The sequence below is a fragment of the Salvelinus alpinus genome, chromosome 6 (genome assembly GCF_045679555.1).
Source record: "Salvelinus alpinus chromosome 6, SLU_Salpinus.1, whole genome shotgun sequence".
Classification (NCBI taxonomy): Eukaryota; Metazoa; Chordata; class Actinopteri; order Salmoniformes; family Salmonidae; genus Salvelinus; species Salvelinus alpinus.
In genome coordinates, this window is record NC_092091.1 from 31137061 (window position 1) to 31156360 (window position 19300).

The window sequence follows — 19300 nt, forward strand, 5'->3', positions numbered from 1 at the left end:
ATCAAGTTGTAGAAACATCTCAAGGATGATCAATGGAAACAGGATGCACCTGAGCTCAATTTCGAGTCTCATAGCAAAGGGTCTGAATACTTATGTCAGTAAGATATTACTATTTTGTATTTGTAATAAATTTGCTAAAGAATTTAAAAACCTGTTTTCGCTTTGTCATTACGGGGTATTGTGTTTAGATTGAAAAAACTATCATACATTTTAGAATAAGTTTGTAAGATAACAACATGTGGAAAAAGGGATTTATTTATTTATTTAACCTTTATTTAACTGGGCAAGTCAGTTAAGAACAAGTTCTTCACAATGTCGGCCTACCAACAGGCCTCCTGCGGGGACAGGGGCTAGGATAAAAAAATAGGACAAAACACACATCACGACAAGAGAGACACCACAACACTACATAAAGAGAGACCTAAGACAACATAGCATGGTATCAACACCACCTGACAACAACATTAAGCAAACACAACATGGCAGCAGAACAACATGGCAGCAGCACAAAACATGGTACAAACATTATTGGGCACAGCACAAAGGCAAGAAGGTAGTGACAGCAATACATTACGCAAAGCAGCCACAACAGTCAGTAAGAGTGTCCATGATTGAGTCTTTGAATGAAGAGATTGAGATAAAACTGTCCAGTTTGAGTGTTTGTTGCAGCTCGTTCCAGTCGCTAGCTGCATCGAACTGAAAAGAGGAGCGACCCAGCAATGTGTGTGCTTTGGGGACCTTTAACAGAATGTGACTGGCAGAACAGGTGTTGTATGTGGAGGATGAGGGCTGCATTAGGTATCTTAGATAGGGGGGAGTGAGGCCTAAGAGGGTTTTATAAATAGGCATCAACCAGTGGGTCTTGCGACAGGTATACAGAGATGACCAGTTTACAGAGGAGTATAGAGTGCAGTGATGTGTCCTATAAGGACCATTGGTGGGAAATCTGATGGCCGAATGGTAAAGACCATCGAGCCGCTCGAGAGCACCCTTACCTGCCAATCTATAAATTATGTCTCCGTAATCTAGCATGGGTAGGATGGTCATCTGAATCAGGGTTAGTTTGGCAGCTGGGGTGAAAAAGGAGCGATTACGATAGAGGAAACCAAGTAAAGGGGTCTGAGTACTTTCCGAATGCACTGTATGTGCTTGCTTATACTAGGCTATACATGCCATCACTTAAAATCATGCCTAAGTTTCAGCATTATCTCCATCAGTAGAACTTGCATATTAAAAACCACCCATTTAAATCTGGAGATTTCAGACCCTTCCTGTTCTCTGCTCACCTTCTTGTGATTCTTGTAGACATTCCGGTGGGCAAACTCCTTCCCACACAGCTTACACTTGTAGGGCTTGTCTTCGCTGTGGATGATCTTATGGGCCGTCACCTGGTCCAGACGCTTAAACGAACGACTGCAGATCTCACAGGTGTATGGACGTTTCTCTAACCAGAGACAGACAGACAATCAGAGAGAGCGAGAGAGCTAGGGAGAGATAGTGAGATAGTATACAATGTCTGAGTGTAGCTCTGAGTGGACGTGTGCTCTCTTACCTGAGTGAGTGATCATGTGGCGCTTGAGCTGATTGGTTGATATGAATTTCTTATCGCAGGCAGTACAGTCAAATATCTCGTGTACCTAGAGATACATACAGTACCCAAAAGACCAGACACACAGGGTGGTTAAGTAAGAGTTAGAGATCGTGGTGTGAAGTGATCAGTGTTGAGGTCAATTCTGAATTGAGTTGCGAATTGCTCTTTAATTCCAAGGAAGCAGAATTGTAATTCAACTTCAATGAAAGGAAGTAGAATTTAACTCAATGAAATTCAAATGGCTTATTTATTCTACACATCACCATAGACATTTTTATTTTGACATTATGTATGGTTACCAAAACCATGTAGCGTAAGGTTGAAACATTTGATTTTTAAAACTCATTCTTCTAAAAAAAATGTAAATAATTACATTGGTAAGGAAATATTCTAAGATAATGTTGTGGGTTGTCTATAATAATAATAATTCCCTTAATGTTTTTAAACATCAGAAAAAATACATTTGCATTAGATCAAACACTGCAGTATGGAAGTGAACAATCTAACATCTTTTGACAACAACAAAAAAATCTGTTTGACATCTTTGAGTTATAATCAAACGCATATTTGAAATGGTATGTGTTTTCTTCAGATTAATTTGTGGCATATCCTTTCAAATGAATTGTTTGAATTGAATTACAGTCAGAAATTCCTAACTGACCCCAACCCTGGAGGTGACACAGAAAGAGAGCACATTCTTCTGTGTTCTATACATGACACTGTGTGACCTTTTCCACACTTGCAGGTAGGAGAGTACATTCAGAGACACACAGTCACACTTTTACTCCTTACTCAACTACGTCTGCACACAGAGATATAATTAAACTGCTGAAAAGTTTGAATCCCTCGTCTGCTCTGAGCATGGTTGTAACAATAGCACATTTGATAGCTCTTCTGCCTAATGCTACAAAATGCTAAGACTGAATAGCTCCTCTGCTCAGAGCTTCTATAATAAAACTAAGATTGAGCAGTTCAGGCAAATTAACACAATAGCTGGTTTAAGAAGCTTTTGTGCAAACGTGTCTTTATGGAAAGTTTGATCACTCTTGTGCTACGTTCTAAAGTGTCTTTGTCTGAAGTTCAGCAGTAATATGTCTTCTGTTCCATAGAACTTCGGTCCAACTATTTTTTCCTCTTTCTTTGCGTAATGCTTTTTAAACCTCCGAAAATGATTATTCCAATGACTTTTAAAACATTTCTGAGTAACCTACATCATACAAGAGAAGAATGAAGCACTCATTGAATTCAAGTTTGTGACTGACCCACATCTCCCTATCAAATCACATTTTTCTTTGACTACTGTCAATGAGGAAAGAGCCTCTCAAAAAGACAAAGACATTAACACAGCAAATCCTGCTAAAAACTTCTTCAAGTTCACATGTACCACATATAGAATTTATAGAACTGGCTTTTGACAGCATGAAAAAGGTCCTGAATATGGCAATGCACTCAAATACATAAGGTGGAAGTTTAGAAACACAATATGAAAACTGATTGATTGACTGGCAGGTTGGTTGGTTGGTTGATAGTTCTACAACAGATCAATCCACCGATCTAAACATTTCTTAGTGATTAACAGTTGCTGATAAAGTGTGTTCGTGATGAATCACTTCTGACCCTGTTCAGTTCATTAGAGTGGAGTAATAGTAATGTCTTCTGATTAATCTATTGGATAGATGTTGACAGGGAAAATGAAGCCTTACCCAAACACCAGCTGAGTTCACTGGTCATAAATATCAAACCCTCATTTGGATGGGAAGCCAAACCAATCGCAAAACAATCAAATAACTCACTGCAAACATATTTCATTTCATGCAGATGAAAATGCCTCACTGTGAGATAGTTTGTGATGGGAATACCTTACCTCCATTAATCTCTAAAAGTAATGTCATATAATGGTTTTGTGGTCCTGTAATTTTTCCGTAATTTTTTTTCTTCCTAAAGAGGTCAATCTCTGAGAGGAAGAATCCTGACGCCAGGGTTAGCCTTGTTGTCTACTCGCCATGCCTCTTAAGTTTCATGAGAGTCTGGGGATGAGCTTGTGAAATAAAAACCAACTTTTCTCTACTGTCACACAGTCTGAAAATGTAACAAATTTAGCATAAAGCCAACCTCCTACTGAGAGAGAAGAAGAGTGAGACAGGAGCAGACGATGAGCATGGGATTAGGAAAGGGATAGGGACACAAAGGAATGGAACAAAAAGAGATGGATGGATATGAAGGAAATAGACCTTAAAGGAAGAGACATGGCCAGTGTGAAATCAGCACTACCCCCGGACCCTAATACCAGAGGGATAGGTGGGGCCAATAAAACATACAGCTTCCAGATCTCTGAAGGACCAAACTGTGTCCAGGAATACAGGCTAAGGGTTGGCCAGAGACAGTGTAACAGTGAGACAGTTAGGAAGGTGAGACAGTGATGTTGTAGGTAGGAGCCAGACCTTACGATGTTCCTGGAGATTCAGTAAGGAGGAGCATTTCCTGTTGCAGATGGTGCACATAAGCTTCCGCCTGGAACTTCCTGAAACACAATGATTGGACAAGCAGAGTGACCAATCCTGCTCTAAATGTCTCAATTTACAGTGTGATAATGTGGTGGCTAGCAATGACAACGGTCAGGGCATTCCACATGTTAGTGAACAGCATCATCGCTCACCTGATAGCAAAGCCAATTCCATCTGAAGCACAGCCAGACAAGCACACATATTGAATCAGATAATCACTTGAGGTCAAAGTTGAACCACCAGATGTACAGTCAGGTCCAACATTATTGGCACCCTAGGACTGTATGTTCAAAAAAATTCGGAAAATTATATTATTTTATACTAATACTTTCTCTCAGAGAAAGAGATTTTGTTTTGACAACCTTTAAAAAGATAGGGGTCAAAATTATTGGCCAACCCCTGTTTTCAGTACCCCAGCACCCTCTCCTTGGGAGGATAACAACACAGCCTTTTCTAAAATGTTTTATAACAAACATTGGGAGGGATCTTAAGACCATTCCTCCATACAGAATCTTTCCAGATAGTTGATATCCTTCCGTCTGGTCTTATGGACTGTCCTCTTCAATTCAGACCACAGGTTTTCAATGGGGTCCTTCTGTCTGCTCTTATGGACTGTCCTCTTCAATTCAGACCACAGGTTTTCAATGGGGTCCTTCTGTCTGCTCTTATGGACTGTCCTCTTCAATTCAGACCACAGGTTTTCAATGGGGTCCTTCTGTCTGCTCTTATGGACTGTCCTCTTCAATTCAGACCACAGGTTTTCAATGGGGTCCTTCTGTCTGCTCTTATGGACTGTCCTCTTCAATTCAGACCACAGGTTTTCAATGGGGTTCAAGTCCGGAGTCTGAGCTGGCCATTGAAAAATGTTGATAGTGTGATTAATTAACTATTTATTTGTGGATATTGATGGGTGTTTAGGGTTATTGTCTTGCTGGAAGGCCAAGTGTCAGCCTCCTGGCAGAGGCAACCAGGTTTTTAGCTCAAATGTCCTGGTACTTGGTAAAGTTCAAAATGCCATTGACCTTAATAAGGGCCCCAGGATCAGCGGACACAAAATAGCCTGATAACATTGAAGATCCACCACCATATTTGACAGTAGGTATGAGGTACTTTCTGCATATGCTTCCGTTTTTCGACACTAAACCCACCACTGGTGTGCGTGGCCAAAGAGCTCTATTTTCATGTCATCTGGCCATAGTACCGCTTGGAGTTCAATAAATGGCATTGGCACTTGGATTTGAACCGGTGGTATGGTTAGTTGACATGAAAATAGAGCTTTTTGGCCACGCACACCAGTGGTGGGTTTGGCGTCGAAAAACAGAAGCAGAAGCATCCACAAAGAAATCGTTAATTGACACAAAAATCAACATTTTGCAACGGCCATCTCAGTCTCTGGACTTTTTTGAAGAGAAAAGTCCATAAATGCAGACGAAGGATATCAAGGATCTGGAAAGATTCTGTATGGAGGAATGGTCTAAGATCCCTCCCAATGTGTTCTCCAATCTCATGAAACATTTTAGAAAAAGGCTCAGTGTCATCTTCACAAGGGGGTGTGCTGGAGTATTATTGAAAACAGTGGTGCCAATAATTTTGACCCGTCTTTATTTTATTTGTATTACTTGATAAACAAAATCGGTTTCTCTGAGCAATTGTATTAGTATAAAATAACATAATTTAGCAATTTTTTTTAGCACACAATGTAGCTCAGTATTTGTATTATTTATTTTATATAGTCTTTTTTGCTCATCTTTATCAAGGGTGCCAATAATGTTCTCTTCCGACTGTCGGGGCAACCAAGACGTAGCATAAACAAGGCACTAATAAAAGCCGTCTGCCACCACTGGGCTCATCTAGAAATTTACTGGACAATTAAAGCTCAATTCATTATAGTGACAAAACCTGAACTCCCCCATTCTCATCATTTATTTATGAGTCACGTGTGTCACATCTGTAGAGCTAAACCACATCCCCCCTCGCCTACACACTCCTGATACTGACCAGACCAGTTAAAAGATCAAGGCAGATACGTATTTCTACTCATCATCATTGTTGGCTGCGTCTGTATACAGTGGGGCAAAAAAGTATTTAGTCAGCCACCAATTGTGCAAGTTCTCCCACTTAAAAAGATGAGAGAGGCCTGTTTCATCATAGGTACACTTCAACTATGACAGACAAAATGAGGAAAAAAAATCCAGAAAATCACATTGTAGGATTTGTTATGAATTTATTTGCAAATTATGGTGGAAAATAAGTATTTGGTCAATAACAAAAGTTTATCTCAATAGTTTGTTATATACTCTTTGTTGGCAATGACAGAGGTCAAACGTTTTCTGTAAGTCTTCACAAGGTTTTCACACACTGTTGCTGGTATTTTGGCCCATTCCTACATGCAGATTTCCTCTAGAGCAGTGATGTTTTGGGGCTGTTGCTGGGCAACACGGACTTTCAACTCCCTCCAAAGATTTTCTATGGGGTTGAGATCTGGAGACTGGCTAGGCCACTCCAGGACCTTGAAATGCTTCTTACGAAGCCACTCCTTCGTTGCCCGGGCGGTGTGTTTGGGATCATTGTCATGCTGAAAGACCCAGCCACGTTTCATCTTCAATGCCCTTGCTGATGGAAGAAGGTTTTCCCTCAAAATCTCACGATACATGGCCCCATTCATTCTGTCCTTTACACGGATCAGTCGTCCTGGTCCCTTTGCAGAAAAACAGCCCCAAAGCATGATGTTTCCACCCCCATGCTTCACAGTAGGTATGGTGTTCTTTGGATGCAACTCAGCATTCTTTGTCCTCCAAACACGGCGAGTTGAGTTTTTACCAAAAAGTTATATTTTGGTTTCATCTGACCATATGACATTCTCCCAATCTTCTTCTGGATAATCCAAATGCTCTCTAACAAACTTCAGACGGGCCTGGACATGTACTGGCTTAAGCAGGGGGACACGTCTGGCACTGCAGGATTTGAGTCCCTGGCGGCGTAGTGTTTTACTGATGGTAGGCTTTGTTACTTTGGTCCCAGCTCTCTGCAGGTCATTCACTAGGTCCCCCCGTGTGGTTCTGGGATTTTTGCTCACCGTTCTTGTGATCATTTTGACCCCACGGGGTGAGATCTTGCGTGGAGCCCCAGATCGAGGGAGATTATCAGTGGTCTTGTATGTCTTCCATTTCCTAATAATTGCTCCCACAGTTGATTTCTTCAAACCAAGCTGCTTACCTATTGCAGATTCAGTCTTCCCAGCCTGGTGCAGGTCTACAATTTTGTTTCTGGTGTCCTTTGACAGCTCTTTGGTCTTGGCCATAGTGGAGTTTGGAGTGTGACTGTTTGAGGTTGTGGACGGGTGTCTTTTATACTGATAACAAGTTCAAACAGGTGCCATTAATACAGGTAACGAGTGGAGGACAGAGGAGCCTCTTAAAGAAGAAGTTACAGGTCTGTGAGAGCCAGAAATCTTGCTTGTTTGTAGGTGACCAAATACTTATTTTCCACCATAATTTGCAGAATAAATTTATTACAAATCCTACAATGTGATTTTCTGGAGAAAAAAAATCTCATTTTGTCTGTCATAGTTGAAGTGTACCTATGATGAAAATTACAGGCCTCTCTCATCTTTTTAAGTGGGAGAACTTGCACAATTGGTGGCTGACAAAATACTTTTTTGCCCCACTGTATATTGACTACCTGCGTATGTGTGAGACGGAGACCGACCTGTGTGGACGTTCCCTTTGTGTTTCTTCAGAGCGTCTTTGCTCTTGAACCTCTTCCCACAGCTCTCAGCCTTACAGATGAACCTGGCGTTTCCTCTACACGCCTCCTTGTGCTGGTCATAACTACACGCACGGGGAATACAGACACAGTCACTCACACACACACACAGGAACTCATACAACAACTCAGACAGATAGCAGACCCTGTGTGCATGTTATGCTACTATGTAGGTTTGTGTTCTAGTTATGTAGGCCTACCTGGACTCTGAGCTGAAGGTGATGTGGCAGAGGGAACACTGGTGGTGGCCTCTGGAGGAGTCTCCTGAATGACCCAGGGTCTCAGCACAGTGCAGAACACTGAGGGGAAGATAAAGGAGGCGTAGAGTCAGACAGGGGTAATAAAGATATTAACAGAAATGCTGTAGAAGAAAATACTATACAAAAAAAATATCCAAGTGGCCTACATTCAAAGATTCAATCATGGACACTCTTACTGTATTGTCGTCTCTACCTTCTTGCGCCTTGTGCTGTTGTCTGTGCCCAATAATGTTTGTAACATGTTTTGTGCTGCTACCATGTTGTGCTGCTGTCATGTTGTGTTGCTACCATGTTGTTGTCATCTTGTGTTGATGCCATGCAATGTTGTCATGTGTTGCTGCCATGCTGTGTTGTTGTCGTCTTAGGTGTCTCTTTATGTAGTGTTCTGCTGTTTCGCTTGTCGTGATGTGTTTTGTCCTATATTTAAAATATATATTTTTAATCCTTCCCCCTTCCCCGCAGGAGGCCTTTTGCCTAAAGAAGCATTTGTTCCTAACTGACTTGCCTAGTTAAATAAAAGGTTCGATTTTTTTTTTTTTTTTTTTAACAGGAAACTAATAGAGGCTGAATCGGGTGGATACATATTTTACTGGAGTGTGTGCAAATCTGTCAGTTCCACTATATGATCCATTTGGTAGCATACTTCTGTGTAACTCAAAGAATGTCAGGTAAGTAGAGTAGAGAGATGATGTAGGCTACACACTGGCGCTGCAAGGCTTGTTTGATGGGGAACTTCTTGCCACAGTTCCTGCACTTGTACTCTTTCTCCTCGGTGATTGGTCTCTGGTGCAGGCTCTGGAGGTGGGCTGCTAGGATCTCCTCGCTAGGGAAGCTGCTCTCACACAGCAGGCACGGGTGGTCCTCCTTCTTGATCACCAGTTCTATACACACAAACACACACACACATTACACACACACACGGACACGCGCGCACATATTACACACTTCAAGCAAACTGTTGGACCGACAAAACAGGGTTTATAAACATGGTTGGTGTAAAACTTTGATAGGCATGTACCCATTTCAATAAGATGTTTGGCCTCTTTGCTGTCTTCATCTTCCTCTTTGATGATTTCCTCTTCCTCATCCTCTTCCTCTTCCTCCATATCACTGTCCAGGTAGCCTATCAGCATTTCTGTGTCTGTCTCAATGTCGTCCACTGCCAGGTAGAAGATATTCTCTCCGTCCTGAGAGATCAGAACACACACACACACACACACACACACACACACACACACACACACACACACACACACACACACACACACACACACACACACACACACACACACACACACACACACAGACAGAGGAAAAAAGGGGTTAGCTGAAGGTTGAACTCATTGAACCTAGACACTCGTCTGCTAAGGCTTGATTAAGGTCAGAGGTCAAGCACTCAAACTCCTAACATGTCGTCATTAACTTCCATATACCTAAAGGTCATGCTCTAATGAAATCAAAGCGTAATTTTCTTTTGGCTAAGGGATTTATAAATACACATATATATTAATTTAACAGGGAAAAACACAATAAATGTCACTTTTGATGTAACACAGAGCTCTAACACACATGAATGACCTTTGAATAAGTAATCACTTTTAGCACTCTGGAATTAATGACAGAACCTCAGCCAGACGACCACAGGTCCTGTTCTTCTTCCCTTCCTTCTACAGTTGTTTTCCCTTCTTCCTCTAGTGAACCATTACGTTCTTAGAGAGTTGACATTTCCCAGGCCAAACCGTGACTGTGTGTGTGTGTGTGTGTGTGTGTGTGTGTGTGTGTGTGTGTGTGTGTGTGTGTGTGTGTGTGTGTGTGTGTGTGTGTGTGTGTGTGTGTGTGTGTGTGTGTGTGTGTGTGTGTGTGTGTGTGTGTGTGTGTGTGTGTGTGTGTGTGTGTGTGTGTGAGAGAGAGAGAGAGAGAGAGAGTGTGTTCGGTTAACTATCCTTGAAGTTCTCACAAGGATAGTAAAACAAAGGAAAATTCGACAAGTGGGGACATTTTGCTGATCCCCACAAGGAAAAAGTATATTTTAGGCTTAGGGGTTAGGTTTAAGGTTACAATTAGGCTCAGGGTTTGGAGTTAGGGTTAGGGGTTTAAGTTAGGGGTTAGGGGAAATAGGATTTTGAATGGGAATCATTTGTTTGGTCCCCACAAGGACAGCAAAAGAAAGGTGTTTATGTGTTTAAGTTAAGGCCCGGGACACATTTTTTTACCTTTAATTAACTAGGCAAGTCAGTTAAGAACAAATTCTTATTTTCAATGACGGCCTAGGAACACTGGGTTAACTGCCTTGTTCAGGGGCAGAACGACAGATTTTTACCTTGTCAGCTCAGGGATTCAATCTTGCAACCTTTCGTTACAAGTCCAACGCTCTAACCGCTAGGCTACCTGCCTCCCACATACATGATGTGTGCGTTCATGACTTTGGCTAATAGATCTAATTGTGTATGGGTTGTCTGTGTTTGTGGGATTATGGATATAATGAATCTGATCTTAATCACAGTGACTGACATGGTTTGTTCAATTTAGAAGGGATGTTCATCTGTTAGAATGTAAGCGATGCACAAGGTATTAGAGAAGATTTTCATCGTAATTTCAGACACTGAGTGGGAGTTACTTACAGCTACGAAAGACACCTCATGTTATAGTCATCAAGCAAAACCACCTTCATATCTCCTTCTGATATGGCAGGCTTGATCAGCAGCACATGGTGCAATCTGCACAGGCAGACAAAACAAGAAAATCCATATTCTCCATCTTCACTTCACTCCCACTATCTATCTCAACTCACTAACTAACTTTCCCTCTTCTCTTCTATCTTTTTCTCTCCGATCCTCCCCCTCTCTCTCTCTCTCTCTCTCTCTCTCTCTCTCTCTCTCTCTCTCTCTCTCTCTCTCTCTCTCTCTCTCTCTCTCTCTCTCTCTCTCTCTCTCTCTCTCTCTCTCTCTCTCTCTCTCTCTCTCTCTCCCCCCCCCCCCCTTCTCCCCCCCCCCCTTCTCTCTGAGATGTGTGCCCACACAGAGCTCTTCCTGTGTCTGTCCCTGTGGAGATAGGTCTGAAGGTCTTACTATCTTCAGAGTGGGGCTGTACCTGGATGGCTGCCAGGTTCTTCTCTTCTTGCGATGGCGCCTGGTGGACAAAACGCAGCCAGTTGGCATGGCGAGGGTTACTGGCATCCAAAACATAGAGCACATCGCCTTTACTACCTCGGACCTGCAACAGAGAACAAACATGCCTATCAAGGACATGAAATACTGTTGGCTCGCATTCATGTTTTATTTCCATACAGATTTAGCATCTCGATCTAGCTTTCTGTTCATCTGGACATGCAGTTTTAATAAACTAAATCACAGTTGCTATGACAAAAACCTGTGATATAAAACAATGTGGTTCTATCCAATATAACATGACAGTTATAGGCTACTAGATGATTATACTGTAATTTCAGATGTAACCACACCTGAATTCTTTATGGCTGATAGATATGCCGTTACAGATACACATAATCTCACTGATCAACATTTTTATTAAGCATGTCCCTTATATCAAATCAATTCAAAAACCCATGATGGGGATAAAACAGAATTGCACTTTGATTAGCAGAGGCACAACATATGGGTGGAGTTTGCCAAACCAAGACTCATTAGAAAACCAAGACTCTACAGTCAAGAAGAGTATGTGCATCAAACTAGCTGCTCTGATTAGGCATCACCTGTGCTGTATCTGTACTGCCACAGAATTCAAGAGAGTGCATTTATTCAACTATTTATCCTTTCATTTTAATGGTAGGCCTACACTGAAAAGAAATATAGTGCATTGTATTATACACTGAGTGTATAATTGAGTTGCCCTCAGAACAGCCTCAATTTGTCAGGGCATGGACTCTACAAGGTGTCGAAAGCGTTCCACAGGGATGCTGGCCCATGTTGACTCCAAAGCTTCCCACAGTTCTGTCAAGTTGGCTGGATGTTGGATGGTGGACCATTCTTGATACAGACGGAAAACTGTTGTGCTTGAAAAACCCAGCAGCGTTGCAGTTCTTGACACACTCAAACCGGTGCGCCTGGCACCTACTACCATACCTTGTTCAAAGGCACTTAAATCTTTTGTCTTGCCCGTTCACCCTCTGAATGGCACACATACACAATCCATATCTCAATTTTCTCAAGGCTTAAAAATCTTTGAGAAGAGCTTACCAAGAAAAACTTCCAAAAGGACTAATTCAAGGCAAAAAGGAGTTGGAGCACCCAACCAAAAAAAGGCAGAGATTGATTTATTTTTGCTCACTTTAATCCATTGTACAGGACGCGAACAGGTGACTGACGTTTGGATGTCAAGCTGACATCTTCCTCAGTGACCTGGCCATTGCACGTAGCTCCTATTTATATCCCAGTGACCCATTGAGACACAACAATGTAAAACAAGTATAATGATAATATGTTTCAAGGTAAATGGCAAATAATAACACAAAATAATAAGAGAAAGGGTGTGTCTCTCAAAATGCCATGTCAAAATATACATAGGTGATTCTGGCAGTACTCCTTAGACACTGTTGATCCTTAAGGGGCTAAACACTGCCTTTTTTGGGGTTGAGTGCTCTAACTCCTTTTAACCTCAAATTAGTCCTTTTGGAAGTTGTTCTTGGTAAGCTCTTCTCATGATTTCTGTCATTGTTGTTGAACAACCCTCACTTCCTTTGTTTGCTGAAGCGCGAAGGCTCATCTGAATGCTTAAAAATCCTTCTTTAACCTGTCTCCTCCCCTTCATCTACACGGATTGACATGGATTTAACAGGTGACATCAATAAGGGATCATAGAGTAGCTTTCACCTGGTCAGTGTTTGTTATGGAAAGAGCAGGAGTTCCTAATGTTTTGTACACTCAGTGTATATAGTACATTTATCATCTATCTATTGTGCTTATGAAGAGAAATATGTGCTGTGACTGCAGTGCTATCACCTCCCACATCAGTCTGGTGTCCGTGCTCTCATCCAGCTCACTCTGCAGTTTCTTTTCTCCAGCGAAAGGGCCAAACTTTTCTCCCTTGGAAAAAACACACATTGTCAGAAATAGGGTACAGGATATTCATTTTCTTTTTTACTAGAGGTCTTCTCCAGAACTGTCAGGGGCTATGTGAAGGTAACCATATATAAATTGTGCGATGTAATAAAGGCCCCCCAAAAAATGTATTGTCCACGAATCCATCCTATGCATTTCACTTTGGACCCACTAGTAGTAGTAGACTAGTTAGAACACGCTACAGGGGGGGGGGGGGGGTTCAATGTGTTCCAAATGAATGAAGCTTTCACGTTTAATGTTTTGAACAATGTGAGATTACGTAATGAATGAACTTTAAGTTTTAAGAAATTGCTACAACGTCAACTTTGCTACAATATTGTGGAATAGCCTATAAAACCCGATTAATGTTGAGTGTGAAAGTTAAATGACAGCATTATGCAATGAAGCAATGTTATAATGTATCAACAAATGTGTTAAAGTGTAACATACGAGAGTCCTGACTGGGCATTGTGGAGTGAGCTACAGTAGTACTGAAATCACAGTTACAGTATCTAGCTACGTGGCACTTTACGTCAGAGCAGCTTTCGTGTAGGCTACGGCTTTAGGTTTTGGAAGCGACTCGCAAAAGAACACAAAATGCGAACAGAAAACTGCCTATTTCTCTATTTCACCGAATTAGTTTTGCACGTTGGTAAATGTATTCATACCCAAAACATACAAAGTTGTCCTGGCCAAAAGAACAAACCTTTTTCACTCGTCTCGCCGTGTAAAGCCCGATTCCATCCTGGACCTTAGATGATTTCAAAGAAAATCTATCTGGCACATACATACCCAACATTGTCATTACTCTAAACGAATCCCTAAAGTGATCATTCGAAACAATGCCGCCAGCAAAAGTAATGAATATTGTCTGTTTTCGCACAGAGCAGAGAGTTTTCAGCGGGTAGATTTTCCGTAATTTGGTCCAGGTTCAATTTCCACTCTTGCTGCAAGACTGTGGCGGAGCGTCCTGATTGGTTGAAAGTTTGTTACCAGGAGCTACATATTTAGTGAAGGATGCTCGTGCACTTTGAAGTCCCTCTGTCCCCTACCTTCAGATGACAAACGGTAACCACAAATGCCTGCCACGGTTACCCTGTATATAAAGTTGAAGTCGGAAGTTCACATACACCTTAGCCAAATACATTTAAAATCCGTTTTTCACAATTACTGACATTTAATCCTAATAAGTTAGGATCACCACTTTATTTTAAGAATGTGAAATGTCAGAATAATAGTAGAGAGAATGATTTATTTCAGCTTTTATTTCTTTCATCACATTCCCAGTGGGTCAGAAGTTTACATACACTCAATTAGTATTTGATAGCATTGCCTTTAAATTGTTTAACTTGGGTCAAATGTTTCGGGTAGCCTTCCACAAGCTTCCCATAAAAAGTTGGGTCAATTTTGGCCCATTCCTCCTGACAGAACTGGTGTAACTGAGTCAGATTTGTAGGCCTCCTTGCTCGCACACGCTTTTTCAGTTTTGCCCAACATTTTTCTACAGGATTGAGGTCAGGGCTTTGTGATGGCCACTCCAATACCTTGACTTTGTTGTCCTTAAGTCACTTTGCCACAACTCTGGAAGTATGCTTGGGGTCATTGTCCATTTGGAAGACCCATTTGCGACCAAGCTTTAACTTCCTGACTGATGTCTTGAGATGTTGCTTCAATATAGCCACATAATTTTCCTCCCTCATGATGCCATCTATTTTGTGAAGTGCACCAGTCCCTCCTGCAGCAAAGCACCCCCACAACATGATGCTGCCACCCCCGTGCTTCACGGTTGGGATGGTGTTCTTCGGCTTGCAAGCCTCCCCCTTTTTCCTCCAAACATAGTGATGGTCATTATGGCCAAAACAGTTATATTCTTGTTTCATCAGACCAGAAGACATTTCTCCAAAAGGTACGATCTTTGTCCCCATGTGCAGTTGCAAACCGTAGACTGGCTTTTTTTATGGTGGTTTTGAAGCAGTGGCTTCTTCCTTGCTGAGCGGCCTTTCAGGTTATGCCGATATAGGACTCGTTTTACTGTGGATACAGATACTTTTGTACCTGTTTCCTCCAGCATCTTCACAAGGTCCTTTGCTGTTGTTCTGGAATTGATTTGCACTTTTCACACCAAAGTACATTTATCTCTAGGAGACAGAACACATCTACTTCCTGAGCGGTATGGTGGCAGCGTGGTCCCATGGTGATTATACTTGCATACTATTGTTTGTACAGATGAACTTGGTACCTTCAGGCATTTGGAAATTGCTCCCAAGGATGAACCAGACTTGTGGAGGTCTACAACTTTTTTTCTGAGGTCTTGGCTGATTTCTTTTGATTTTTCCATGATGTCAAGCAAGGAGGCACTGAGCTTGAAGGTAGGCCTTGAAATACATCCACAGGTACACCTCCAATTGACTTAAATTATGTCAATTGGCCTATCAGAAGCTTCTCAAGCCATGACTTCATTTTCTGGAATTTTCCAAGCTGTTTAAAGGCACAGTCAACTTAGTGTATGTAAACTTCTGACCCACTGGAATTGTGATACACTGAATTATAAGTGAAATAATCTGTCTGTAAACAATTGTTGGAAAAATTACTTGTGTCGTGTACAAAGTAGATGTCTTAACCGACTTGCCAAAACTATAGTTTGCTAACAAGAAATGTGTGGAGTGGTTGAAAAACGAGTTTTAATGACTAAAACCTAAGTGTATGTAAACCTCCGACTTCAACTGTGTGTGTGTGTATATACAGTGGGGAGAACAAGTATTTGACACACTGCCGATTTTGCAGGTTTTCCTACTTACAAAGCATGTAGAGGTCTGTAATTTTTTATCATAGGTACACTTCAACTGTGAGAGACGGAATCTAAAACAAAAATCCAGAAAATCACATTGTATGATTTTTAAGTAATTAATTTGCATTTTATTGCATGACATAAGTATTTGATACATCAGAAAAGCAGAACTTAATATTTGGTACAGAAACCTTTGTTTGCAATTACAGAGATCATATGTTTCCTGTAGTTCTTGACCACGTTTGCACACACTGCAGCAGGGATTTTAGCCCACTCCTCCATACAGACCTTCTCCAGATCCTTCAGGTTTCGGGGCTGTCGCTGGGCAATACGGACTTTCAGCTCCCTCCAAAGATTTTCTATTGGGTTTAGGTCTGGAGACTGGCTAGGCCACTCCAGGACCTTGAGATGCTTCTTACGGAGCCACTCCTTAGTTTCCCTGGCTGTGTGTTTCGGGTCGTTGTCATGCTGGAAGACCCAGCCACGACCCATCTTCAATGCTCTTACTGAGGGAAGGAGGTTGTTGGCCAAGATCTCGCGATACATGGCCCCATCCATCCTCCCCTCAATACGGTGCAGTCGTCCTGTCCCCTTTGCAGAAAAGCATCCCCAAAGAATGATGTTTCCACCTCCATGCTTCACGGTTGGGATGGTGTTCTTGGGGTTGTACTCATCCTTCTTCTTCCTCCAAACACGGCGAGTGGAGTTCAGACCAAAAAGCTCTATTTTTGTCTCATCAGACCACATGACCTTCTCCCATTCCTCCTCTGGATCATCCAGATGGTCATTGGCAAACTTCAGACGGGCCTGGACATGCGCTGGCTTGAGCAGGGGGACCTTGCGTGCGCTGCAGGATTTTAATCCATGACGGCGTAGTGTGTTACTAATGGTTTTCTTTGAGATTGTGGTCCCAGCTCTCTTCAGGTCATTGACCAGGTCCTGCCGTGTAGTTCTGGGCTGATCCCTCACCTTCCTCATGATCATTGATGCCCCACGAGGTGAGATCTTGCATGGAGCCCCAGACCGAGGGTGATTGACCATCATCTTGAACTTCTTCCATTTTCTAATAATTGCGCCAACAGTTGTTGCCTTCTCACCAAGCTGCTTGCCTATTGTCCTGTAGCCCATCCCAGCCTTGTGCAGGTCTACAATTTTATCCCTGATGTCCCTACACAGCTCTCTGGTCTTGGCCATTGTGGAGAGGTTGGAGTCTGTTTGATTGAGTGTGTGGACAGGTGTCTTTTATACAGGTAACGAGTTCAAACAGGTGCAGTTAATACAGGTAATGAGTGGAGAACAGGAGGGCTTCTTAAAGAAAAACTAACAGGTCTGTGAGAGCCGGAAATCTTACTGGTTGGTAGGTGATCAAATACTTATGTCATGCAATAAAATGCAAATTAATTACTTACAAATCATACAATGTGATTTTCTGGATTTTTGTTTTAGATTCCGTCTCTCACAGTTGAAGTGTACCTATGATAAAAATTACAGACCTCTAAATGCTTTGTAAGTAGGAAAACCTGCAAAATCGGCAGTGTATCAAATACTTGTTCTCCCCACTGTATATATATACAATATGCCTTCTATAAACATATAAACAGTGTAGGCCTATTAAACCCGACGAATTGAAAGCTTGATGACAATAATTGCATTTCCACCATGACATTGCTTTTGTCTATGATTAATTCAGATAAATGTAACATAATGGCATAAACAGTCATGGCAGCTGTTTCATGCTAATTGACTTGGCGTACCTCTACCAAACTAGCTTACCTGGATATGGTTTGTGTAATGCCTCTGTGACAGTTATAACGACAGTTTTATGAACCCCTTATGATAAAATGTAAAAGTGTTGGCCTAACATTAGGAACCCACTGATGGTGGGTGTACAGCATAATATCAGTTACTGCTCTAGGGCCAACACTGAGCCAAAATCAGCATTTTGTTTCCACTGCTTTAAAATAACCTTTTCAAAGAACTATGGTACTCTGATCCAATTGTTGTCCCAATATTGTCTGTATATTCTCTTTATGGCTTCTGGTGTGTGTGTGTGTGTGTGTGTGTGTGTGTGTGTGTGTGTGTGTGTGTGTGTGTGTGTGTGTGTGTGTGTGTGTGTGTGTGTGTGTGTGTGTGTGTGTGTGTGTGTGTGTGTGTGTGTGTGTGTGTGTGTGTGTGCACATTCGTGCATGTTAATATGGTGGATTTGCTATCCTTAGCTAAACATCTTGCACTTCTTCTACGTTGTTGATCTCATGTACCTCCTTATCTGCCTATCTAGGTCAGAGTATGATACTACGGCCAATTAACTAGAAAATATACCTTTCTGTATTTAGAAACCATCTGTGCAGGCAGACATCACACTGTCTAAGTGACTTCACATGTGAAAGGTGGATGAGAGACTATACACAAATACATTAGGTCTCAGTTCAAACTCAATCTCAGACCATTAGTGAGGGAGAAATACCTCACCCTCCTTGATTTGTTGACTTTTACCCCGCAGGACAGAGATGAGTGTAATCAAGTATACATATACTCTGGTTCTGTTGGTGTGTTTGTCTGTCTGAAGAACTGTATATGTTGTTGGATGCACATCTTCAACAAATCTCCTTTCTCTCCAATCAGTGTTGTGTCAGCATTGTGATAGTGTTGTTTACAGTGTTTGTAGCTCTTGTTTATCTTAATGACTTCCTGTTGGTATTATGGGTCCGCGTTCCACACTGCCATGATTGACTCACATGATCAGTGTGAGTTGACTAAGTTACCACAGTGCCTTTGCGTCATGATGTTCTTGTTTACTGGAGAGTCAATGAACTGGCATAAATCTGCTCTGTTTCTTTGAAAGAGGATGAGTTTCCATGGGTAGGAACATTTGTTTAAGACTCAGAACTCTGGACTCCATCGTCCAAATCCTAGTAAAGCTGGTGATTGTTTGTTTCCCTTTCAGTGTCAAATTTAAACCGTGTCTATTTTATGTATTTGTCTCCTTTCAAAGACACAAAAACAAAACATTTCATTACTACAAATGTTTTTTCTCACATAGTATATGGGCAATTCATTGGTAACAGAATGACGCTGAAGTGACAATTTTCCATCTGCCCACTCTACCATAAACTCTACCATAAAGGCCTGATTGGTGGAGTGCTGCAGAGATGGGTGTCCTTTGGAAGGTTCTCCCATCTCCACAGAGGAACTCTAAAGCTCCATCAGAGTGACCATCGGGTTCTTGGTCACCTCCCTGACCAAGGCCCTTCTCCCCCGATTGCTCCATTTGGCCGGGCAGCCAGCTTTAGGAAGAGTCTTGGTGGTTACAAACTTCTTCCATTTAAGAATGTTGG

General features: G+C 41.8%; 1 protein-coding gene across 1 annotated transcript in view; it reads right to left on the reverse strand.

Moving 5' to 3' along the window:
• Positions 1-14151, reverse strand: part of LOC139578540 (PR domain zinc finger protein 5-like) — a 59027-nt gene extending 44876 nt beyond the window's left edge. Inside the window, exons 1-10 of the mRNA XM_071406265.1 lie at positions 13884-14151; positions 13079-13162; positions 11211-11333; positions 9139-9307; positions 8824-9001; positions 8061-8159; positions 7804-7925; positions 4033-4112; positions 1553-1637; positions 1287-1444 (exon numbers count right to left, since the gene is read on the reverse strand). Coding sequence (XP_071262366.1) covers positions 1287-1444; positions 1553-1637; positions 4033-4112; positions 7804-7925; positions 8061-8159; positions 8824-9001; positions 9139-9307; positions 11211-11333; positions 13079-13162; positions 13884-13982 — 1197 coding nt within the window. The 5' untranslated portion in view covers positions 13983-14151. The remainder of the gene's footprint in view (positions 1-1286; positions 1445-1552; positions 1638-4032; positions 4113-7803; positions 7926-8060; positions 8160-8823; positions 9002-9138; positions 9308-11210; positions 11334-13078; positions 13163-13883) is intronic.
• Positions 14152-19300: the final 5149 nt, after the last annotated feature.